At 44.8% G+C, this 26,263-nt stretch overlaps 2 protein-coding genes across 2 annotated transcripts in view; one reads left to right on the forward strand and one right to left on the reverse strand.

The window, feature by feature from the left end:
* LOC134367010 (H(+)/Cl(-) exchange transporter 4-like) overlaps positions 1-19,055 on the forward strand; it is a 28,129-nt gene extending 9,074 nt beyond the window's left edge. The window contains 7 exon segments of the mRNA XM_063083660.1: positions 2,298-2,420; positions 4,328-4,344; positions 5,733-5,757; positions 7,986-8,531; positions 11,201-11,414; positions 12,339-12,731; positions 18,835-19,055. Coding sequence (XP_062939730.1) covers positions 2,298-2,420; positions 4,328-4,344; positions 5,733-5,757; positions 7,986-8,531; positions 11,201-11,414; positions 12,339-12,731; positions 18,835-19,055 — 1,539 coding nt within the window.
* Positions 1-26,263, reverse strand: part of LOC134367146 (G-protein coupled receptor 143-like) — a 389,602-nt gene that overhangs the window by 348,358 nt on the left and 14,981 nt on the right. The window lies entirely within an intron of this gene.

Below are 26,263 nucleotides of genomic sequence, written 5' to 3' on the forward strand. Positions count from 1 at the left end.
TAACTTTAGACCATTTTCATCAACCCCCAAGAAACCCTGTACCCATTAGCAGTCACTCCCATGACCCCCCAACCCACTAGCCCCTGGCAACCACTCTATTTTCTGTCTCTATAGATTTGTCTATTCTGGAGATTTCATGTAAATGGAATCATATAATGTGTGGCTTTTTTGTCTGGCTTCTTTCACTCAGCACAATGTTTTCCAAGTTCCTTGATCTTGTAGCATGAATTAATAATTCATTCCTTTTTATGGCTGAATAATATTTCACTATACGGATTTACCACTTTTTAATTTTAAAATCTAATTGTTCACATTTGTGGGGGGATATACCACATTTTATGTATCACTTTATCAGTTGATCAACATGGGTTGATTCCACCTTTTTGCTATTATGAACGATGTTGCTATGAACATTTGTGGACACATGTTTCATTTCTCTTGAGTGTATACCCAGGAGTGGAATTGCTGGGTCAGATGGCAACTCTGTGTTTGACCTTTTGAGGAGCTGCCAGACTGTTTTCCACAGGGGCTGCACCATTTTACCTTCCCACCAGCGGTGCATGAGGGTTCCCATTTGCTCTCCTTCTTGCTAACACCTATTATTATCTGCTTTTGATGTTAGCCATGCTAGTGGGTATGAACTGGTACCTTATTGTGCTTTCAGTTATCTTCCACTACATTTTATGAGCGCATTACAGAGGATGATCCGGGCCTTCTGTGAAGAGAATGTCCCAGGCACAGGGGATGTGGTGATGAACCACAGACCTAGTGTTTGCCCTTCAAGGCACCTAGAGCTTCACATCTTATAAAAATCTTAGCTCAGGAAAGGCTTAACTTTTACCAAATTCAGTGCTTACCACAATGACTATGGGCCATTGAAGGATCAGAAAGCCAGGTGAGGGGAGCTAGGAGCCAAGCTTCACATTAGGGGTGATGTGAGGACCGTTCAACTAGAACAGTTCTTGGAAGGTACATGTAATCTGTTTATACATCTCCTCCCTGCCCCAGTTTTTTTGCCTGACCAACTTAGCACAGCTGAAGACATTTGGAATGCACTTTGCCATTTTGCTAAACCCCTTTCTCATTGGAATAGAAAATGAATTTCTTCAAATCTCAGAAGTAGAAAGAGATCTTGAAGTCTCACACATTCTCAGTGCCCTCTGTTCTTTCCTAAAAGAAACTCTCTACTTGGGCCTATGGGCATGGGCAGGCGCCTGGAGGTGGCTGGGCGCCGTATTTTATTTCTTCTCTCCTAATTGCAATATGTGTTTTGGGGAAATATGGCCATCCATCTTTTCAACTACTTTTAATATTTATACTTTGGTTCAAAGAATTACTGTTAGTAGGAGTGAGAAGTTATTTTTAGCCTCCAAAAAAAGTACATATTTAAGTGGGTGAAAGATATTCCTCTGTCCGATATCTCACCACATAGGGTGTGAATATATGTGCTTGTAAAGGCCAGAGCAGTCTTCTGGAACGTGTTTTACATTTAATAGGAACACATGTGGCTGTGTCCATGTCCTGACTTGTAGGTGACCTCTCTTTCCTTCCGCCCTTACTTGAGTCATCTAGATGGTAGCAAGAAGCTGAGGCCTAAAGAAATGCAGACTCCACTCAGCAGACCAGGTCCTCAACTGAAAAGACCCCAGACCATGTGTTTGGTTCAGAAAAATGCTCCCCACATACCAGATAATTTGGAATCAGTGAAGTATTCTGAGGGAGATGATCAAGTTTTCCCTCAAGTAGTGCCTCTCAAATGGGACCTGAGACTCTGCATTTCTGGCAAGCTCCAAAGGCATGCTGAGGCCGCTGGGCCAGGCAGCTCACCTGAGTATCAGCATTCCAAACCACAGCTCCATGCTCATCGCCAGTGTGGTTGCTTCCTGGGGTGTGAGCGTGGCCTCGATTAAAGCTAGGAGAGACCAGTCCACCGCAGACAAGAAAGACAGGCCTTCCAGGCTCTGAAGACAGAATTTTCTGCATCACACCGTTCATTAGCTCTAGTGCAAGTGGTGATTAAAATCGAGCATCATTCACGGCTTCGGTTGCCTCTGAGATGTCAACCGGTGGAAGGTGCACGTGAACAGCTCCTGGAGGAACACCGGTGCTGTGTTGTGTGTACCCACTGTAGCGATGGCGACAGCTGATAAAACCGACTCTGGCCTTTTTGTTTTTACAAGACAGGGACTGGGCCTGCCCGATCCCATCAAAGCGTCTGCTCTCCCGACAGAGGGGTGGCATTGGTATGTTGCTCAGGTTTGCCATGGCTCATGTCCTCTTCCTTTGTGTCTGTTTAGGGTGCCAGTTCTTACATTTTGAATTACTTAATGTACATCCTGTGGGCGTTGCTGTTTGAGTTTCTGGCCGTCTCCCTGGTGCGCGTGTTTGCACCATATGCCTGTGGCTCTGGCATACCCGAGGTGAGTCGTGGCTGAATTTCTTTTGTACCAATAAAAAGAATAGCAAAGACGTCCGTAGCACTGTTGTGCCAAGCACAGTTCTGAGCATGAGCTCATTTTACTAACTCATTTACACCTCACAGTAAACTATGAGGCAGGTACGATTATTGTTCATTTGGTAGTTGAAGAAACTAGCACAGAGAGATTAAGGAACTTGCCCAAGACCACCAAGCTGGTCAACTGTGAGTTCAGGATTCATACTCTGTATCCAAGATTTCTGCTTTATCGCTTCTCAGATGATTAAACCATTGTCGTAGTAAACCAGGCATAACTCTTAAGGCCTGTGGAATCAGTTCATTAACCACACGCATAAATTGGCACTGGGATGACTCGGAAGTGCGCCTATGATATAATGTGAAAAAAGGGCAATAGCGGAGGTTTGTTGCTATGAAAGTTCACTGATGATTAAACTCCCTTGCCACATTGTGCTCTTCTGATGACCAGGTAATAGCAATCTTTACAAAACTTAATTTCACTTTCACCACATGCACTGTGAATTTACCCTTGTGAATTTAGCGTTCTTATAGTTTTCAGCACTTTCATGTAACCAAAGTATGAGGGAAGTGACCTCAAACATCAAGGGGAATGCCTGAGACTGAACTTGAAACCTACAAGGATCTACTGGGCAGAATAATGATAATTGAGCTGATTCGCAAAGAGCTCAGACAGTGAAAATTTTAGCCAGAAATAATTTTTAAAATTCTCGTATTATCCCTCGAATCAATGCAATTCAGTTCTACAAGTTGGTGCTGCAGCAAGGCCCACAGGCAGTAGAGATGGTGAGTTTGAAGATGTAGTTGTGCACCAGTTGTGGCGACACGTCCCCACCATTGGGTGGTGCCCTCCACCACTGACGCAGGTCCAGGTACTTACAGGTAGGGCTGAGTCATTGAAAGATGGTCAAAAGAAAAATTCAATATGGTCTTGTTTCAGGAAAGATAGGGAATAAATCTTAATATGTCATGCTGAATTTTGGATGGTTTATATTAACAAATTGCTTCAGGAACCCAAAAAACAAGCCGTATTACCATCGTATTTTCTCAGTACAGTCAGTTCTGCTACAGTGTGACATATGCATTCCTAAACATCACCATGCCATGCAAAATCACGCAATTTAAAAAAAAAAAGCGCTTATGGAGAAAATGGGTTAGGAACACAATACTCAAAAACTTCATCAGTGATACATATAAAAAAAATAGGCTAGTAAAAACAGCAGCACAGCTTTACACATTAAATGGCCAAGAAATATGTCAATACTACAATAAGTATGTTTCTTCTTGAAAAAACTTGAAGTTGGCTGTGGAAGTGGGCGTCAGAAGGGCTGCAGCTTGTAAGTTACTGTGAAGGGGCTACAGGAGGGTTATCTGGACCTGGAGGGGAAGCTGTGACAGCGGCGTGCACGGGTGTGGCTCCCCAGCACACGTGTGAACTGGTTGATGTTTGAGGCATGTGCGTATGTATGTTTTGTGTTTCCCTACATAGCTCGGTTCAGCTGGGTACGGTGTTCTGCATTCACCTCGTATTTCTCCCAGAGCAAATTGTGCATAAACAGACATGAAATTTGTGTTATGCTCAAATTCTTCCCTAATATATAGAGAGCATTAGAACAAATTTGCATTTTCTAAACAAGTATTATAGCAGAGCTGACTGCATTTTATCTGACACCTAAAGCCTAAGGCACCCTGGTGTCTTAGTTTATGATCCCACCACCCGCTGATAGGTGTTGTTGACTCAAATATTTCCAAAATAAGGAGATGGCCAGTGGGGAATTGGTGGAAAATATAAAGCAGAAACAAAGGGCATGATATGCAGTCCCGTCTTCCTCTTCCAGGAACCAGAGGTGTGAGCCTCAGCTTGTGATCTTACAGACAGACCTGGAGCTCGAGTATGAGCTCTGTCTTTGAGGGCTGGCCTGACTTGGTGTTCACTTGAAGTGGGCATCTTTAGTGGTGATAGCTGAACTCAAAAGACGTGAACTACCCAGAGGAGCATTGAAATTTCTTATATAACAAAAGTACCAGGAACACATCTATGTGGATGAAACTGAAAAATGTGACATCAAGTGAAAAACTAAGTTGCAAAGAATATAAAAAGGATGCTACTTTCTATAATAAAGTCCATAAACAGCCAAAACGAAACAATGTATGTGCTAAAACATAAAGAAAGGCAAAGAAATGATTGGAAGTGGTGAAGGGAAGGAGGACGTTTCTATTGGGGAGTGAACACAGGCCTTTCAAAGGGACCCACTCTTCTATTTCTTAAACTTGGGAGTGGGTACATAGTGCTTGTTTTAGTAATTTCTTTTAACCATATGTAAATATGGATGTAATAGGTTCATTTCTCCATTTAGAACAGAGATTATAACAATCTTTTAAAGTATCAGGAACCGAATAACCTAAGTTTAGTCATTATAACTCAGCAGTAGCAAAATTTTCATAGTAGAGCTTGAAATTCTTAACCTAAGAAGGCAGTACCTATCCCAGTTCTTGGAGGAAAAGGGCAGAGTAAAGAGGAAAATAAGTAAATAAAAGTAAATTGAAGTAAATAAAAGTAAATTTTTTAAAAAGTAAATAAAAGTAAATTTCGGTTCATGGATAAAAAGAAGCTCCTCCTGGTCAAAGCCCTACTAAATATGTGCACCAACCTCAGTTGAGACATGGAGCTATTCTTTCATTTTAGCAAAGATACTAACCAAACTATTTAAAAACAAATTTTGAATGCAATGCGCCTACATACATTTAAAAAATTGCTCATCCTCATAGCATTTGATTCCAAAACATTTTTATTATTTAAAATGAATGTTCCTTTGGAAACATTTTTTAAAATGCAAACTTAGAGTAAAATTATTTATTTGTCTTGAATACTCCAAGACGTGGGGTATCTGCTGCCTTCTTAGGTATAAGTTCTATAAGGCACATTTAAAAGTGAACACTCATAGTTTCTTGGATTTGGGGATTTAGAGAAAACTGGGTAAGAGTCTCTCTTTCTGCTTCTGTTCGCTTTATCAGTAGAACCACTATCAACTATACAAGGACTTCAAGAAGGTCGTGGAAAAATAGACTTAAAATACAAATCTTTCCACGAACTTTTTGAAGTATCCTCGTATATGAAATCATGTCTTAGAACTTACTCTGAGTTGATGTTTGTGTTCTTTACAAGAAATGAACACTCTTACAAATATTTACTTACCAGAAAGTGTTCTGGTTTTAAAGTTAAAAATACCAAGTCACAAATCCACTGCAATACATCTTGTGAAAGCCCTGCTTGCTTCAGTCTCAATGAATCCAAGTTAAAGCAAGTCATTGGATTTTGGCATCTATTGGGAATGAATTTTTCCTCTTTAGTCCCTAATTTGATCATGAGAATTTTGTCAAATCATTTTAGAGAATTACAAATTACCTATTACACTGTTCAATTCACCACATGTCATGGCTGGCAAAGGCTCAGGTAATTTAGATGCTTGTAATTTTCTAAGTGCTATTATGCTTTTAAACTGTACCCTGTGGTCCAAATCCACATTCACTAACTGACAAAAAATTATAGGAAATTTTATTCAAGGCAACACAAAAGGACAGGATTGTGGCAGGCATAATAAAACATCCCTTAAATAAAGGGATCTGAGATCCCCAGAGCACAGGATCCATTAGGCCAACTACCACCTGTTACGGCCTGGTGTCACCACCACTAGTTTGCCATCAGTTAAAGGCTCATTCAAGAAACACCAGCTGACTGCGCAGCTAGGAGGCCTCTGGCATGTCCTGTAGGGAGGAGCTCATTGAGTTCTTCAGGAAGACACGCACGACCTGCTCACATGGGCTCTTTCCCTCGCCTGCTCCCTCTCTTTGAATTAGGATACGGATCTGTCAGTAGTTCCTGAGATGAAAATGGTCCTGTGCACACCCCTTTAACAATCTGAAGATTCGCTGACTTCATGACCCTCCCCAAGTCACCACAGGTGACATGACGCTCAGTAGCAGGAATTTGTGAAAGAACCAAGAGTGTTTCAGGTGCATCTCTTGAATATTGAGAAATTAGGGCTATCTGTGCTACATTTTCCTGGAATGGAGCAGTGGTTGTCCACCTGGGCTGCATTGTAGATTCACCTGGGGAGGCTGTACAACTCCTCACACCCTGGATGCACCCGGGGCCAATTACATCAAATCTCTCTGGGGAGAGCCAATTCTCAATATTTCCTGATTCCCAGTGATTCTGATGTGCGCTGAGGTTGTGAAGGACTGTAATAGCTACATGAGAAATTGATTACTTGGCAGAGCAGTGTCCAGAAGGAGGCATTTTGAAGTTATGTAAATGGCACTGACAAGCGATCACACTGTCCCGTTATGTATTACACAATGGGAAAACAAATCGACCACAAACTACATGGAGTGACTCACTGAGATTGGCACTGAGTTGAATTCTCAAAGCCTTAGGCAAAACGCTCCAGCACGCCTTTAGGAAGAAAGCCATTACTTGGCATTTACAAAATGCGGCAGGTCTGAAAATGGAGCAAGACAATGCTCCCTGTAGTCAAAGTCCTTTTCAATACAAGAGATAGGATTAGGCGAAAGAAAAGGGGTTGCCATGGATTCAAACATCTGTATATCCCCCAAAGTTGCGTTATTAGAATGCTGAGCATCTTCCTTTTCCAGCATGACTTTTTTTTGAAGATTTATAGTGTCTTCTCTGTTTCTCAGAGCCAACTGAATTAAGCATTTTTGGTTTTGGTAACACGAATGGATCATTCCAGGGGTTAGCTGGTTGGCAAACGTTTTCCGTAAAGGGCCAAATGGGAAATATTTCAGGCTCTGTGGGCCACACAGTTTCTGCTGCAACTGTCCAACTTGGCCATGTGGCATGGAAACAGCCATAGACAACACATAGTCTGTGAATGGGCATGGCTATGTTCCCATGGGCACTGAAATTAGAATTTTATTTTTTTAATATCCTGTGTGTGTGTGTGTGTGTGTTTATCATTATGCAATTTTAACTTTCTTTATGGCCTTTTACCGTTAAATTAGAATTTTCTATAGTTTTCACGTCACAAAATATTGTTCTTCTGAGTAGTTCAACTCAAAAAAACCTTTTTTTCTCCTCCAACCATTTAAAAATGTAAAAACCATTCTTAACTCGTGTGCCTTATAAATACTTTTGGTGGGCCGGAGTTGACCTGTGGGCCAGAGTTTTCCAACCCCTGAATCAAATCCAGAGGTTTATTTGCTTTTAGGAGGGTCTCTGTGCTATGAACAGAATTATGATTAACTATTTTTCTCTTTTAAAAAAGTGGCTTAAGCCACCTTGCTCAGTATCCATTTTACTTTTAGACACAAGTAGATCCCTTTGGTATATTCCTTGGTGCATTTTGTCATAGTCAAGCCTGGAGTGACTGATGAAGTGAGTGCCGTTCGTCCATGTTTGGTCCCAGTGTGTCTCACGGTGGGCACCAGCAGGTGGCTGCTGACCAAAAGGCCTGAACTCTAAGCAGCTCTTTCTCTGGCCAGTCACTAATTTGCGACTTCTTCATTCCAGATCAGTTACTACTTTCTCTCAGAGACATTGTGGAGGTCGTTTTTGGCGGCCCAGGTGGTGGCCTTCACGTTGCGATCCATCAATCACTTTGGGAACAGCCACCTTGTTCTATTTTATGTGGAATAACACACGCCCTGGCACATGGCTGAACTCTTCCCCTTCATCCTGCTTGGGGTGTTTGGGGGCTTGTGGGGAACCCTCTTCATCCGCTGCAACATCGCCTGGGGCAGGAGGCGCAAGACCACCCGGCTAGGGAAGTACCCGGTGCTGGAGATCATTGTGGTGACTGCCATCACCGCTGTCATTGCCTACCCCAGTCCCTACACACGCCAGAGCACCAGTGAGCTCATTTCTGAGATGTTCAACGACTGTGGGGCCTTTGAGTCCTCCCAGCTGTGTGACTACATCAACGACCCCAACATGACCCGGCCTGTGGATGACATTCCAGACCGGCCAGCTGGGTTTGGCGTTTACACAGCCATGTGGCAGCTGGCCCTGGTGCTGATCTCCAAGATCGTCATCACCATATTTACCTTTGGCATGAAGGTAAGTGAAGGGGAAGAAAGTGAGGGTGGGTGCTGTTGGGGGGAAGAACCTATGTCCTCCTGGGGACAGCACCCTACTCTCCTGAACAAAATTGTCATGGGAGGAAAAGGGGATCCGACCTTTCTTGAATGTTCTCATGTGCTGGGCACTTGACATTCTTTCAATCATCAGGACACAATTCTTTAATAACCAACAAGCCTGTGAAATGAGGTTTTAATCCCATTTTACAAGTGAGGAAGCTGAGGCTCAGAGACCCGGAGTGGCCTAATCAGACCCACAGCATATGGGAGACAGAGCTGGGCATGGAGCTCACTTCATCTCACTCCCAGACCAGGAGTGACCACAGCTTTGCCTGCTGGCAGGGTGATGCCAGGTGGTGGGACAAGCCCGTGTGTGGCCCAGTTTGGATCGATGAGCATGCATTGAGCATCCGCTGTATCTAGGCTCTGTGCTAAGTCCAAGGTGTACAGCACTCGAAACAGAATGCTGCCCCTAAAGAGCACATGCCTCTGGGAGAGACAGATGCAAACCCAGAGTTCTGAGACTGTGTGGCAGCACCTACGCTGCACACCACGTGATGGCCTCCCAGTCTGGGTGGGGCTGGGGCCATGACGGGGGCTCTTTGCACACATCGTCTCCTGACGAGGAGTGTCCTCAAGAGCTGTGGATGACACCGTGTGCTTTCCTCATTTTTGTTCCTAAAGCCAGAGAAGAGACAGCTTCGTTCTTCCTGCTTTTAAACACTGCGTTAAAGTCAGACATACTTTGAAAGCCCTTCCTAAAGAGCTTTCTTTTATGGAAACTGACATTAGGTTGTTATTGCTTTTTTAAAAAAAAAATTGAGGTAAAGTTTACATAACGTGAAATTGATCATTTTAAAGTGTACATGTTAGTGGTATTAAGTACATTCACAATGTTGTGCAACCGTCACCTCGGTCAAGTTTCAGAACATTTTCTTCCCCTTCATAGGAGACCCCATGTCCATTAGCAGTCCCTCCCTGTTCTCTGCCCCAGCAGCCCCTGGCAACCACCGATCTGCTTTCTGTCTCTATAGGTTTGCCTATTTCGGACAGTTCATTTTAATTAAATTAATTCATTTCTGACCGTCCTTGTGGGACTGGCTTTTTTCACTTAGCACAGTGTTTTCAAGGGTTATCCATGTTGTAGCACGTGTCAGCCCTTCATTCCTTTTCTGGCTGAAGAGTGTTCTGCTCTGTAGATTCCCCCACACGTTGTTTATCCACTCATCCTTTGATGGACATTTGGGTTGTTTCCACCTTTTGGCTATTGTGAATAGTGCTCCTATTGCTTACTTAAAAACAAAATGAAACTTTTATTAGAGTGTTAGAGTGTGATAAAAGAGTATCATATAGAGATGCATAGGCTTAATGAATTTTCACAAAACCCACATGCTTGTGTAACCAGCACCCAGGACCAGAAGCACAACATTACCCACCCCCCAGAGCCCCTGATGTGTTCCATTACTCTTGCTTTCTGTGTGGTATTTCTATGAATTCTCTTTTTCAAAAAAAGTCTAAGAAACGGTGTCTCTGGGTGTGTAGTGGTCAAACACAAACCCGAATCTGTGCCTTAAGAACAAGGATGGGTAGACTTTATTAAACAGCTGACTGTGTCTGATCCATCATCTCTTTGCAAAGGAATTTATTTTTCTGTCCAAGGAAGATGCTGGAGCATCTTCTGGTGCTTGCTGAGACTTTACTTTGAAGTTAACAGGGGATTAAATGGCTGTGGACTAAGGGGGAGCCCATATAGGAGCAATTTCCTAAGGAATATTCCAGACTCTAGAAATCACGCCCAAGGATCTGAACTTCAGTTCGCCTGGCATCCTCAGACTGATGACCACCTGGAGCGACATAAATGCAGCTGTGGCTCAGGGTCTGCGCTCACGTCTCAATGAACACAGAGTAGTTGGGAGTGTCCTATAGCACGTGTACGGTCACCAGACAAACTAAAATGCATTTGCAGTCTGCAAAGTAGGCAACACGCTACTTCTAAGATCATTCAGTTTACATAGTCTGTTTCTTCGCTGCCGCTAATGTGGCTAGAATATATTCAGGATACTTCTCGGAAGATGTAGTTTGTTTGGAAGATGGAACTGCCTCCCTCGTCTCTCTCTGACTGGTATCCACTGTCTATAAACAGAGCGGGAAGTCTTTGAAAGCTTTTTGGAAGATCGGGGGCAGCTGCAATGGTGCATTCAAATTCTTTACTTTACCAGGGAGCAGTTGCAGGCCCTTTTCCGTTTTCATGCTGTGCCTTGACATTTAATTTTAAAAGCCAACCTGAATGACATGGCAAGGGGAGAGAGAAAGTCACGAGTGTCTCAAGTGACAGATGTTCACTTTGAATGGTATTTGCACTGGGGCTTATCATTCTTTAATCCACAGCAGGCAAACTGGGCCAGACTTTGCAGGGGAAGAAATGAAAGTGTAAAAGGGCTTTCTCTCCATGTTGCAGTAGATGCGACTGACTAAGGAGGTCAAATCACTTGTCCCACCTTTTCCCAGCTGACTGATTTTGAAGAACGGTGCCTCCTTTGAAGGCTGAGCAAAATGCAAGCTTGTCGAGGGGGCACCGTGGTTCTTGGGGATCGGGAAGGGGGACTCAGCTGCCTTCCCTCATGCCGCTTTTCTCTGTGCTGCCTCAAGATCCCGTCGGGCCTCTTCATCCCCAGCATGGCCGTGGGAGCAATGGCGGGCAGGATGGTGGGCATCGGCGTGGAGTAGCTGGCTTACCATCACCGTGACTGGATCATCTTCCGGAACTGGTGCAGGCCTGGAGCAGACTGTGTCACACCAGGGCTTTACGCAATGGTGGGAGCTGCAGCCTGCCTAGGTACAACCAGGGTGGGGCAGGGAGGGGGTGGGGGCACTGAGCTGGCTTAGAGTACTGGCGAGAAGGAAGGCGTGGACTTGAACATTTCCATTACTCAGGATAGGCTAGGTTGTGCTGCTATAAGGAGAATCCCCCCAAATCTCGGTGGCTCACACACCAAGGCTTATATCTTGCTCACTATATACACACACACATATATATATGTAAAAAACATGAGTGAACAGAAGATTCTTCCCACCCAGTCATTCAGGGGCCCAGGCTGATGGAGTCTCCACCATCTTACAGCCGTACCACCTAGAACAGTAGTTCTTAACCAGGAGTGATTCTGCCTTTCAGGGACACTTGGCAGTATCTGAAGACACTTTAGGTTGTTACACCTGGGGAGGGAGGTGCCACTTGCATCTATTGGGTAGAGACCAGAGATGCTGCTAAACATGCTATAGTGTACAAGACAGCCCCTGACAACAAAGAATGCTCCAGTCCCAAATGTCCCTAGTGCTGAAGTTGAGAAACCTTGGTTTAAACTCCCTGGAAGACCAGGAGTCAGTATGGATTCTCCCTTTGAATACCAAGGGACAGAAAGCTGGGTCTCTCTCCTCTCTCTAGTCCCTAAGAATCCTAAAATTACAAGGCTTATGGGGTTGCTTGTTCAGTCAGATCCGCTCGCCCAAAAGCCAGACGTGTGGGCCTAGGTGAGTGGACAAGCCAGGGTCCCTCGTTGGAGCAGAGCCCCCAGCCAGGTGTGACTTACAGCTCCCTGATGCGGTGCCACGTTGAAAAGAACCTGGCATCTGTTCCTGAGGCCTGAGCATGGGCGGCATGTGGGAATGTCCCCTTGGAACACGTGTGAGGAGCATTTACCGCCGTCTATCCATTTCCACACATCGTGCCCTCCCGAGGGTCCGGGGTCGGGCTTCGGAATCTCACTCGTGTCTTGTGTTGCATGTGGAGTTACCAGGATGACAGTGTCGTTGGTGGTCATCATGTTCGAGTTCATGGGTCGTGTGGAGTACATTGTGCCCCTCATGGCGGCGGCTGTGACCAGCAAGTTGGTGGCCAATGCCTTTGGGAAGGAAGGCATCTACGAGGCCCACATCCACTTGAACGGCTACCCCTTCCTGGATGTGAAGGACGAGTTCACCCACTGCACGCTGGCTACCGACGTCATGCGGCCCTGGCGGGGAGAGCCGCCGCTGTCGGTGCTCACCCAGGACCGCATGACCGTGGAGGACGTGGAGACACTCATTAAGGACACCGACTACAACGGCTTCCCCGTGGTGGTCTCCAGAGACTCCGAGCGCCTCATCGGATTTGCCCAGCGGAGGGAGCTGATTATTGCAATAAGTGAGTAAAGAGGGCAGCTCGCCTTTTGTCAGGAGCCAAGAGGCAGCTCTGTGCCCCCCAGTGATCAGAGAGGTGCGAGAGAATGCGTGTCACGCCAGGGGCTCGCAAGCGTTCGTGTTTGCGCGGTCACCCGGGGATCTGGTGGAAATGCAGACGCTGATGGAGCAGGTCTGGAGCGGGGCCCAGCCTGCGCTCCTCACGGGCTCTCCATTGATGCCGATGCTGCTGGCCCCCAAGTCACTCTGTGAAGCACAAGGGCTCAGACCCAAGTCTTGCGTGGCTGGAAAGGGACCACGTGTTTGCAAGCAGGCCCCTGCGCCCGCTCCTCTGGGAGGCAAGTGCAGACGATGCCTTTTTGGGAAAGTGCTGGATGAAGCTCAGGAAGAGATGTGAGTAGCCCGGGCCGAGCTGCTCTCAGAGAGCGACTTTCAGGTGGGCTGTGCAGCCGCTTGGGCTTGTGAGGTCTCTGCCCTGCCACCTCCCTGCCACTGCATAGGCTTTCCTTCACTTCATGGCATTACATGTGATCCGGCTGTTAGCGGCCACATGGGTAAATGATATCGCTTGAGGCCGCTCTATGATTATTTTCCTCCTCGTGTTCCAACTGAAATCAGCTGCACCGAGGGGCAGGCTGTTGAGTTGGGGGAGGAGAGAAGGGGCGATGCCCACATGGGGGCACTTCAGAGGAGCAAGGCTGTGGGCCCCAGCAACCTAGGGCCGGCTGCTTTGAAAGGGGAGCAGGAGGAAGGATTCCGCAGACAGAGGGCACTGAGGGCCAGAGGCCTGGGCGTGAGTGGTTGGAAGCCCCGGGCAGGGAGGAGCAGTGAGCCTCGGAGATGGAGCCCTGCTGGACCTCAAGATGCAGCAGGGGCGGAGGCCAGCATAGCCCTTGCACCGGCACGTGGCCAATGCCATCTGCTCAGCATCCTCGCTCCGCGATCTGCATGGCATTCAGCATCCTGTGGTAGTCGGGGGCCCATGGCCGGCTTCCGTGTGCATGTGATGACTTTTACTGTGCGTGACATCTTCCAGAGTATTCGTGACGCTCATCAACGAGACTTGCCCTTTTCTCGTTGTCGATTGCCTCACCGCGATCATGTCTTCACCAGACGAAACTGCTTGCTTCTCCCTGCCCTTTGTTTTTTATTTCTAAGGTGCTTCCCTTCAACTGCTAAATCCTCTTCCCAATGTTAAGTAGCTTTTAAAATATCTTTAACGTATCTCCATCAAAGGCTTTATAAGATAAGCATAAGCTATGGCCTCTAATTTAGCTTGCTGTTCAAACATTTTTACCTCCCCCGAAGCAAAAATTGATTTTGTATTTTAGACACCATAGCAAGTTTGTGTTTCACTGTTCAGTTTGTGTTCACTGTTTGTTGCTTTAATATAAGTCCTGTCCCTTAACAGGTAGGTGGTTTCAGGCCTAAATATTGCCTTATAAATAACAAGTTTTTAAAAGTTGTTTAAGTAGGGTTGGGTTTCTTTTAAAGTAACGTATTCAGCAGCCTTTAAAAAATGTATTCAATCCCCAAAATCCTTTAAGCAAAGGTTGAAACTTAAAAACTAAAGTAATAAATGTCACAGCATCCACTATCTATTGTGTGGTTGCAGGCACAGCTGCTAAGAGACAGTTGACTAATTTCGCTGAAACCCATTACTGTAGTAAAGGGGGAAGCACTAACTGTCGTCAAGTGGTTAGGGAAGACCCTTAGGCTTTCCCACCACGCACTCTCCTAGAAGCTGTGTTTGGAGCGTCTGAAGAGGCACCACGCAGTGTCAATAGTACCTGTGTGCTTTCAGTCAGACCCGTAATAGTACAGAAGCAGCTATTTACACAGTTTGTGCCAAAGCAAGGAGTGTGTTGCTCTGAGTAATCACAAGAGCTGTTTTCCTGGTCTGTGGAAAGAGAAGAGTCCCTGTACTCTAGGGGAGAAATTCATGAACTGTACTTGAGGAATTATCTGCCCTTTTATGAGTATAGAAATGTGACGTTCACATTTAGCCAGTGTCACTTTTAGGGGAAATGGGAGCAAAGATTACAGACAGATGCAAAATAGATGCGATAAAAAAAAGAATGGTGAATGAGGTAAATGAGGAGTTTTCTTACACATCATGTTTACAATTGTAACAACCGCTCACATGAAGCTGAAAATGTTTTATTTTCAATCCGTCTCTGGAATACCAAAGCACAGCTACGTCTCTGCTAGAGGGAGAATAGTTAGCACTGCCCGGGCAATGTGGCCATCTTCGTCACCACATGTTAACACATGGGTCCGTACGTGACCCGTGTTCCAATTCCTGGTGAATGGGACTTGGCCTCTCGTTTCTCTTTGCAAGTATGAGGCTCTTTCTGTACTCAGTGGGGCTCAATCTCTTCTAGTCTTGAGTTGTGCAGTTAAGCCAGGAAGGCTTCAGAGAGGCCTCAATGGGAGCCACAGAGGCGATGAAAGGAGGGAAAGGTAGGGTGGCGGGGAAGAGTGGAGGGACCTCATCTCTTCGTCTGGTGGATGATTGAATGATGACTCTTCAGCACGTGGAAGATGCTCACTTGCAGAAAGGGGTCCACATCCAGGACTGAACAAGAGGATAAGTGTCACATCTGTTGGACAAGCTATTCAGAGGTATAGAGGTGTCTGCCTGGGAGGGCTGTTAATGATTGGACTAGATCATGGGGAACAGTAGGGCCATCTACTTCTTTCTGCTGGGGATGTTAAAATATACATATATGTAAATATGTAGATATAGATATACAGATGGATGTGCAGGGGGACTTTTCCATGCTTTGGTAGACAATAACCTGTCATAAGATAATATGCTTTTTCTTCTATATAGTGTTTACTTTTTTATCCTATCATCTATGTACCGACCGCTACTGTGGTTGTTTCCAAGTTTTTATTTTAATCCTTTTCATTAATTACATCTGTTTTATGGAAGCATTTCTGGTTAACAAGATGGTAGAGTATTACCTCCCTAAACACATAATTACTCTAAAGTAGGGGTTCTCAACCTTAGCACGATGGACATTTGAGGCTGGATCGTTCTCTGTGGTGGGAACTGTCCTATGCACTGTAGGATGTTTAGCAGCATCCCTGGCCTCCACCCACCAGATGCCAGGAGCACCTCTCCTTCCCAATTGTGACAACCAAAAATGTCTCCAGACATTGCCAAATGTCCCCTGGGGGTGGGGGGTGGGGGCAAAATTGCTCCCAGTTGAGAACCGTTGCTCTAAAGCCACTTAATCGCTTACCAGATGTGTGATTCTTTCTAGTCTTTTAAAATTTCTTGGCCTATCACAGTTTGTAAAATTCATCTTACAAACGCTATTGATTACGCCCTCTGTGTACAAGGGTACTTCAAAAAGTTCATGGGAAAATAGAATTAAAGGTTGTATGAATCTTTCCATGAACTTTTGAAGTATCCTTATATTGCTGCTAGAAAGTAGAATGTCAAGTTGAATAACCTCAGCGGCTGCTCATAAAATGTACATCATATTTCAGGGGCCGTGGTCACTGAGAGTAGCTCTAGTAGAATATATGACAAACCACCTATGTTAAAGACAGTTAGAAAAAAGTTTAACTACTTTAACTTTAAATCATTTAAAAATAAGGACTATTAGGTTTTTAAAAAAGTAAAAGTAATACACACTCATAGAATATTGGGGAAATTAGAAAAAAAAAGGAAAAATTTAAAAAGGCATCCACTTTCTTATCACCATAGAAGGACATGGTTAATATTTACCGCATTTAGAGCATTTCATTCCTGGCTCTTAAAAAATATGTTCATTTTGGGCTATATGTTTTTGGTTTCTTTCCCAACATGGGCTCCCAAGAGTCCCTGGGGCCTGTGAGTCTATTCTTTCCTACCACTAGCTCATCCCCTGGGTGAGGAGTTGGTTTATTCTTTCATACAGAAATATTTCTTGAGCGTCCACCATGTGTTGGTGCTATCCTAGGAGCGGTGGGTCCGTGGATGACAATACACAGTCTCTGTCCTCTGTGAACTTATGTGCTATAGTTTTGTTGCAGGCATTTTGGTGACTGACAAAGATTTCTGGTCCAAACTGGGAGTAGGTGGTTCACTCTAGTAGAGAGTTGCAAAAAGCTTTCTTGCCGGTTCTTCTTCCATTCACCAGCTTTCGGCCTATACATAGCAGCTCTAACCCCAAAGTTAATATACGTGCTTATAATAGAGTTCCAAAGTGGCCTGGCAGAGCCCTTCTGGAGAGAGCGGCAGTTACCGGTGTTGGAGCACAAGCTCAGATCTCTGGCTCCGACCCTAGCCGATGCCTATGATTCTTGCTTGGCAGTGAATAGCTCATGGGCTTTCCTTGCTAATGCCTCCCACGTGAAATAGGCTCTGTTCTACATGGCAGGCAGAACCAGATACACTGTCATTTGGTAGACCTACCATTCATTCATGTGTGCATTTAGCAAATATCTGTTTTGTGTCTACTGTGTGCTAGGCATTGTCCAGGCACTGGGAGTGCACTTGAGAGCATGAGTTCATTGAGGTAGTGGCTGTTAGAATCAGGGCTTTAAACCCAATCAGTAAATTCAGAGGAAATATAAGCTTGTTATTTATTTTAGGAAGTGGATTGATGGTTCACTAAGTCATATTGGGTTTTATAAGAGGTTCGGCAAATCCATGTGATCAGTTCTTAATTGGGGTCTGTGGCTTGATTCAATCCTGACATTCAACCTGTTAAAATAGATGGAAATCTTGTTATGTGGGACATTATGGGAGTCAGTGGTCTACAAAAATGAGCAAGTATGTGTTCACCACTGCCTCCCTGCCGTAGTGCTTAAAGATGGAAGCATCTTGGTTTAGGAGAGAGGTACACAGTGTGTATCGTGCACGACCTACATTTGAAAACATGTGCATCAGTGTCGTCTGGTGTTTGTGGTTGAACCATATTCCATTTGATGTAACTGGATTTCACCTGACCCATATAATGTGCAGGCATTTGCCCAGCAGGCCCACTGTTCTGCTTTTAAACAGAGACCCCCTTTCAGACTCAGCCTGACCCCAAACACTGCCAGATTTCCATTAAAGTACTCTATTGTACTAAATGGCCTTAGAGGAGGCAGTTAGAATTTTATTTTTGAAAGAACAATATAGGTGAATAGTAGTCTTGAGAAGGCAAGAAATGTTATTACAGAAACCAGGATCCATTCTAAGGCTAGCCTTGCTGTACATTTTCCCTAAGCTTTTCTCATGAACCAAAAGAAAGATTAAAATTCCAACAGAAGGAAAATCGCCTTGGAGAAATATCTTGAGACCGATGGATTTATTTCATGCGTGACTTAAAATAGCCCGGGTTTCTAGCACTGCATTAAGCTGTGTTTCTAATGAGTTCCTGTTACCCTACTTTTCTTCAGCTTTCTTTCACATGGCCTTGCCTACAGACAGAAACAGGCTAATTGCTACCATAACAGTTTTACTATCTTTCTTTGAGAAATGCACAAAATGGCCCATTTTTAAGACAGGAGATCCAAGGGGTTGGGGGGATGTAGCTTTTCTGAGGTCGTTTCTTTGCACCCAAGGGCCATATTTGGGATTGAGCTGCATTTCTGGGCTGTGAGCCTGGGCTGGTCTTATTGGTTCCTTCTTCCTCTCAAGATTCTTAATGCCATTTGGGCCAGTTATGACTGATTTTGTAAAAAAAAAAAAAAAAAACGAAAAAAACCAATGTATTAAGGTTATTGGGCAGCTAAGTGAGGTTTCTTGTCCCGTCAAACTTCAGCCTCTGAGCAGATGGAGGAGTGTTAGGAAAGCAAGAGTGGAGGGCCCTTGGCCATTAGGGGTGCCCTGGATTGCAGGAGGGAAGCAATGAATATCCCCAAAGGAGCAGTCTTGATCAGGCCCATTTTGCAAGACTTTGGCAACCAAAGATCTGGTCACAGCAGGGGGACCCTGGCATAGCATAGCTTAAGAGAGATGCCAGTTTCACAGATCTTTGGCTGAAGCCCCTCATTAAAAATGTGCAGTTTGTCCTCTAAACCCCTTTTCTGTGGGATTCGAGGATGCCGTGTGGGGCTATAGGGTGGAGTTTCTCGGCCAGGATTTTTGTGTGGCTTATTGTTCCTGCTTGTCTCCGTTCTAGAGAATGCCAGACAGAGGCAGGAGGGCATCGTGAGCAATTCCATCACGTACTTCACAGAGGAGCCCCCTGAGCTGCCGGCCAACAGCCCGCACCCCCTGAAGCTACGGTGCATCCTCAACCTCAGCCCTTTCACGGTCACGGACCACACCCCCATGGAGACGGTGGTGGACATCTTCCAGCAACTGGGGCTCCTGCAGTGCCTGGTGACACAGAGTGGGTGAGTGGCGGGACAAGTGTGGACAGAATGTGTACTGTGGCCAGACTCGGGAGAAAAAGATGCATAGTCAGCCCTTAGGGAACTCACGGTCTGCTGGGGTGGACCAGTGCTTGCCAGGTGATGTCAGGGAGTCGTGGTGAGTGTATTGAGAAGGAAATGTACAAGGAGCTTTGGGACCTGGAGCCGGGATGGCCAGTGCAGCCCAGGAAGGCGGGAGACGCTTGCAGGCTGCACTCCTGTCTGGGCAGAGTCTGAGGGTGGAGTCCAAAACGGGAGGAGCCAGAGGAGAGGGGCTTGGTGCTGCTTTTCTATCACCCGGATGGTACTTGGCTCAGGGAGAAAGTATGGCCAATTCTGTCCTAACGCAACATAGGCGTTCCTCAAAATCACAGCGCTCTGCAAAAATGAGCAGTGCAGACCACAGGACTGATGGGGAAAATGGGGTTAGGCGCACAACACTCAAAAACTTCATCAGTGACACGTTTAAAGAAGCGATGGAAACATAATACAAATGGTAGTGCCATTTTATACAGTTAAAAAAAGGGGGTAGAGGAAGCAGAGAAAAGGAGAAAGGGGCAGGGCCAGCCTGTGGCTCACTCGGGAGAGTGCGGTGCTGATAACACCAAGGCCATGGGTTCAAATCCCATATAGGGTGGTCGGTTCGCTCACTGGCTGAGCGTGCTGCTGACAACACCATGCCAAGGGTTGAGATCCCCTTACCGCTCATCTTTAAAAAAAAGAAAAAAGAAAAAGGAGAAAGGAGGAGGGGAAGGGAGGGGGAAGAAGGGGGGGAGGGGATCCATGTGACCCAGGCAATGGAACCAAGCACGTTCTCGCCTCTGCCTAAGGTGCTTTGCACTCCTGTAGCTTTCTACCTTGCACTGTCAACTCAGAATTTGATTTAACAAATGTTGTTCAGGCAAAAGTGAGTCTGGGAAACATCCCTCCATTTGTGTGGTTCCCTTGGTTAACTTCATGTGTTTGGTTTGTTAGCTCCAAACCAAAGCAAAGGGACTGAGGAGGCTAGTGCTGTCGTCATTTTAAGGTTCTTATGAATCAGATCTTTCCCAACTCGGAAGCAATGTAAGCATTAATTCTGTGTAGCACAGAGTGGACCTCTCCGCCAGTGGAGACTTCAGCTCATGCATGCCTTTCTTATTGTAAATGTAATATAATCAAAACACCGGGGGAGAAGTCTACCCATGGCGCATCCACCCTATTATCATTTCTTGTATTTCCAGCCAATATTTTTATATACATATGTGTTTATGTAGTTGTAACTGGTATAATTTCATATCCTACCTTGTCCACTTAATATCAGAAATTTCATAAGAGTCATTTAAAAAATCTGGGTAACATTCCACCAGTATGAAAGACTATAATTTACTTAACCCCCCCCTTTTTTTTCAAATTTGGGTTTCCTATAATGCTTTATAATTATGGATAATGCTACTAGAAATTTCTTCATCCCTATGGCTTCTTCGTGGTCTGAAATACTCTTTCAAGATAAAAGATCTGACATTGTGAGTCTGCCTGACAGTTTTGATGCACTGTGCCAAATTAACTTACCAGAGTTGTATCCATTTAATAATGATCCCAATAATGAATGAAACCTGGTAGCTTAGCACACAAAGGCCAGATATAGGTAGCCCAGGAAACTATTCAACTCACTATATATTTATATGATAATACATCATACTTCTGCGTGTTTTTTCTTTCCAAGCTGAAAATTTGAAATCTACCTACCATAATAAACCACGTGGTCTTGGCTGCACTTCTCACACCTTTCAAAGAGCCTCCATTGATATCTGGTTGCATTTCAAGATAGAATAAAAGGCTTTCATTGATGATATTTGACAACCAACTGTTAGAAAGAAAATGGCCCATGGGTAAAGAGAACATGCAACAAAATTCACTTTTAAATGCTGAGGTCAGGGAACGATTTCTACCAATGCCTAAAATTCCTAATTCCTGGTGGAGGGAAGACCACTTCAGCAGTAAGAAAGCACAAGGAACAGCACACCAAGAATTTAAGAACTATAACTCCTCGCAGTCTAAAGCAGAGATCAGCAAATCCTTCCAATGGTAACACTCAGTGCCACTTCAGGGTATAAAGTTCTAGCACCGTGTCAAATAACCCAGAATTCATTCTTTGTTTGAGGAGTAACCCGAAGTTTCGATGTAGACCAAAACAAATCTTATTTTGACATTTTATGCTGGAACTTTAAAATGTTCCTCTTGGGGGTCAGTGAAGTTTGATATGATGAGCTGAGTGTATTTTTAGTGAGAGATAATTTAAGTCTCTCCTAGGAGGGTGTTCAAACAAATCTCCTAATATCAGATTAGTTATTAAGACCACAAAGGCTTGCCCTGTCCTGCAAAGTGTTGAGTTGCTGCAGTGCAGGGTGTTCTAATTTCCACCTTTTTTGCACTGGCTACAGGTCTACTTTCAAAGCATCCACCTGTCCTTTGGGGTAGGACACCAGTGATGAGGAAAACTGAAGAGCAAACTTGCTCAGCCTGTTCTCTGCCCTTCGTGACTGAGGTATGAGTCTTTACACGGAAGATGTGCGCTTGCTCCTCTGTGAGATACAGAAATTCTGGTGTCACGATTGAGGCACATGGGTGGATTTGGAAAGTATGATCAACTGCTTCATTTCAGTTAATCCCAGCAATGGGATGAAATACTGGATGCATATGGCGGGGACATTTCAAAACTAAATCGGGGAGTTCTTGTTCTAAGAGCATTATATATAATTTGGGTACATTTGGATATTCTTCCAGAAATTCATACACTCTGGACTTGCTCCCCTGTCCTCCATGTATTTCCTCAAAGGGCACCTACCACTGTTTCAAAGACTTCCTCTCCAAAGACTCTTCTCTTTGGAACTTCCAGGTCACACTTGGAAAAGCAAAAGGGAAAACCATTGGACTATCCCTTACAACAAGCAATAAAAAAAAAAAAAAAATTAGAAGAAAGGTTACCAAATAATTAAAACCAGCATTATTTTGAAAAATCGGATCTTGATCACAGCTCCCATCCATCGCTCGTTCTCCGTGTAAAGGCCTTGTCGTCCTTTTAGTAAAGAGGCCACTGGGAGGAACAGAAGGGAACCACACACAGTGTTCATTATTTCTGTTTACTGAGTACAGAGAGCGGAATCAGAGCAGATGTGAGCCCATAATCAAAACCAGAGAGCATGAGGCAAAGCAAGCTACTGACCTCCATGCCTCACAACTTCCAATTTGGAGTCCTCCTAGACTCTAAGGAATGTATATTTTTAAAATTTTTACTTTGAAGCAATGTTAGATTGACTTAAAAATTGCAAAGGTAGCTCAGAAAGCTTCTGTATACCTATACTCTTTGCCCAGCTTCCCCCCAGTGTTAACAATTTACACAACCACAGGACGTTTGTCACAAATAAGAAATTAACAGTGATCTGAACTAAACTTCCAGTTTTATTTGGATTTTACTAGTTCAGGGACTATATTTTTAAAGGTTTATTTTTCTCTATTATAAAAATAATACACACCTGTTATTTTAAAATACTTAACTATTTTAAGTTTCTCCCTATAGACAAGTTAGAAAGTATAAACGTTTACAGAAGAATTAATGACCCATGGTCCCTCCACTGTTAACGTTTTACTGTATTTCTTTTCAGTCCTTTCTTCTATGAGTCATTTTCATTGGTTTGATATACTTAAATCACTATTTTTTTCTTAATTTTGTAAAAAAATCCCTGTGTTTAATACACCATATTTAAATGTAAATATACAAAGACTGGTCCAAAGAGCCGCAATAATTTCCTGCTCCTAGTGGTAGAGTACTTTAAACAATGTTTTAAAATTCTAAAATCAACAGCTGATCCTCAAACAACCTTTCTGTGAAGGCAAACTTCCTTATGCCCATTCTGCCCTTGAGGGATCCACAGCAGCCCGAGGAAGCTGGACACTTGCTCCAGGTCACCCTTCCTTGAAGAGGTGGTAGGGGCTGGAATGGAAATCCCCAGTCCCAGCCCAGAGGTCTTTCCCTAACATTCTACTGACTCACGATACTCCTCTTATCCAGTTCTTCCCATTGCATCTGGCTCATTTCCTGTTTCCTGCCCATCTGAGAAAAGACACAAGCCAAGAGCATCATGGGACTGACCAGGATCCAGACCCCTCAGTCTTTGCTGCATCCCTTCCCTCCACCTCTTCTCTCCCCTTCTGCTCCTACCTCACCTCCACAGTTTCCTAAGGCCATTCCTGGGAGCCTCTAAGGCGTGCCAAGGGCAGACCCAGCATGAGCCCTGCACAGATATGAAAGGCCAACTTGTCCTGGCCTTGAGATAACAAACGTTGACAGACAATGTGTGTGGTCCATGACTAAACAGGCTTGCTCATTTTCATTTCTTAAACCTGTTTACTTTATCCAACTGTATTCTGCTTATGCCTCTGGAGGATGATGAATGGGATCCACTGTCCTGGATAATTCCAGAAGGATGACATGCCATTATCTGAGCCCCAGACATGGGGTCCTACACAGTGTCCATGTACCTGGAGAACTTCCCTATTATTTACCTGCCGTCACTGTCTTTTGGAACAGGATGGGGTTGGCCACAAGGACGAGGAGCAGTGGCAAGTACGTGCTGACATAGTGGGGGATGGTGTGGTCCAGACCCCTTTCACACCTGAGGGAAGAAAACCGAGTCATTCTTCTTGAATGCAAAGCTTTGGCTAAAACATGCAGACTTATCTGGAAGCTGAGATAAGAGGGTGAGGGCGAAAAGGGAAATGCACAAATCTACTTCTGACCCTGCCGAAAGGAAATCTGACTCATTCCTCATGTCTGAGAACAAGAAATAATTTGCAGGAGAATAAGGAAATCAATCATGTTTCTGTCTCATAAATGGGAGGACCTGTAAGGCATTTAAGGAAAAGACACTCTGGGGTAGAGGATTCCCTACATGGGGTCTTTTCAAGGAAAAAATCACAAAATTCAAGTAGAAACAAAGGCACTCAACTAGTTAGGTTTCGAGCATTTACTACATGCTACACATTAGCCAGTAGCATGAATGACATCTCGTCCCTCTCCCTGAGCAACTCAAAATACCTGAGCTTCATATTTCAAAGGAAATTTGTTCTCATGATTATGGATATCAATTGTTTCTGTGATTCTTTTCAGGGTAAAGGACAAGGTTTTATACTGATGAGTCATAGGCATTGCCGGTCACCGTAGGATGTGTGGGGAGCCACACAGTGGATGTTACCAAGTAGGAACTATCAGCTAAGAAATGCATAACGTAGGAGAGAAGAAAAATGGTCCATAGGCAGAGAGAACCAAGGCAAAGGGGAGAGAAGATGGAGCAGGCCCAACCAAAGGGGCAGGCAGAAAAGAAGATGACAGCCAGACCCTGTGGTCACAGAAGTTGAAATGATAAAAACCAAAGCACTTTTAATATTCATGGAGTGTTCAAACCAAAAGGTAAAAAATGGCAGAAAATATGAAAAATCAGGCAGGAAAAATGCAATACCCATCTTGCCATAGGAAGGATTTCCATGCTGCCACCTCCTTTTTAATAGGCACTTTCATCTTCAGCTATGAAGGCTGCAATGCAGTCTGGAAAGGCTCAAGGGGAGAAAGGGAGACAAGGAGCAAGAGAAGTGATTCCACTGCCAAGACAGAAAATACATGCAAATGAGAGTGAGCCTGCGAGCTTGAAGGACACCGAAGTCTCTAGGTTGGGAGATGTGAGGACTAAGAGCTGATTTTGGATTAAGATGCTTCCTGAAGACCTGACAGCACCTCGGGGCACCTTGTGAGCCCCCCAACATTCACGCCCTTAGGCTCAGATTCCACTTTGCCAGGGGTCTCCAGGGTCCCACAGGTGAGGGCAAGCGACAGAAACTCCCTTTCCAATTAAGTGCGTTCTCTTATAGCAGCTGCTGACACTGTATCTGCCCTATTCAAGTTCTCCAGGAAAGAGAGCACACGAATGGATCTACACGGAGCTCCTGTGAGTATTCACGGTTGATAAGGCAAAACCAGTTTGGAGACCACTAACTGAGTAGCTGAAAGAAATTGAAAAAGAAGGGGGAGAAATGATCTACACTGTGGGCCAGCAATTTTTTTCTGTAAAGGGACAGATAGTAAATATTCTCTGCTTTGTGGGTCATCCCACAGTCTCTGTCACAACGACTCTACTCTGATGTTGTAGTGCAAAAGCAGCCATAGACAGTACATAAAATTGGGCTGTGTTCCAATAAAACTTTATGTACAAAATCAGGCAAAGGGCCAAATTTATCCTGAGGGCTGTGATGTGCTGATCCCAGTCCACACAGCCCTAAAATCACAGGTATTGCTCACCTGTTTTCCAGTTTTCCATAGGAAGTTAGAGTATATGTCCTTGCAGGTGCCTTGAGGCCTTGTAAATGGTTGCATTGATGGGATTTTAAACTTGAAGAAATGCCTGAAACAGTTTCAGTGGCCACATCTTCCTGCATCTGTGTTCAGGGCAGCCAAGAGTGCAGGATGGAAGAAAAGGTAGAAAGCGCAGGAAGCAGAGGCACAGAATTAGCTCCTCCCAGAGCTCCCGTTTGCTCCTCATCTCGAACTCCTGCTTAAAATGTTAAACTCACCTGCTCCTCCAGAGGAAGCGTGAAGAATAAAAATTAAAGAGTGGGCATGAGGAAGCTTCACCAATACGGAGAGGATATACCAAAAGCTTTGCATACCTACTGTGAGCATGCAAACAAGAAAAGCAGAGGCCAGGAAGGAAATCACGGGTGCAAGGCCCTGCAGCGAGCCCTCCAGGTCGTGATTGTGAGTGGCCTCACATGGCACAAGACAAAGGGGTGTCCTGCAAGGCGACCCCTGTGGGTCAGGGCATGTCCATTTCCTGCAGAACACAGAATGGGCCTGGGGTTGGAACACCTGGGCGGCCAGGCGTGCTGGCTTACCTGGACACAGAAGGTTAGTAAAGCATGACAGCTCCCTCCAGGCAGAGTAGGGGGGCCAGTCCCCAGGCCATGATGTGGTACAGCAGGATGGTGCTGGAGAGGAAAAAAGCAGGCAGCAACAGCATAGGGGGACAAAAAAGTCCCCAGTGAGACCACCAGACTGCTTCCATGCCCGGGAAAGGTCAGGGAAGTACACACACAGCAAAACCCTTCTACAGAGAGTGTCCTTATGTTGCTACTGAGGTTGTGGATTGTTGTTTTTTGGTTTTT

This window comes from Cynocephalus volans, chromosome X, assembly GCF_027409185.1.
Source record: "Cynocephalus volans isolate mCynVol1 chromosome X, mCynVol1.pri, whole genome shotgun sequence".
NCBI classification, from domain to species: domain Eukaryota; kingdom Metazoa; phylum Chordata; class Mammalia; order Dermoptera; family Cynocephalidae; genus Cynocephalus; species Cynocephalus volans.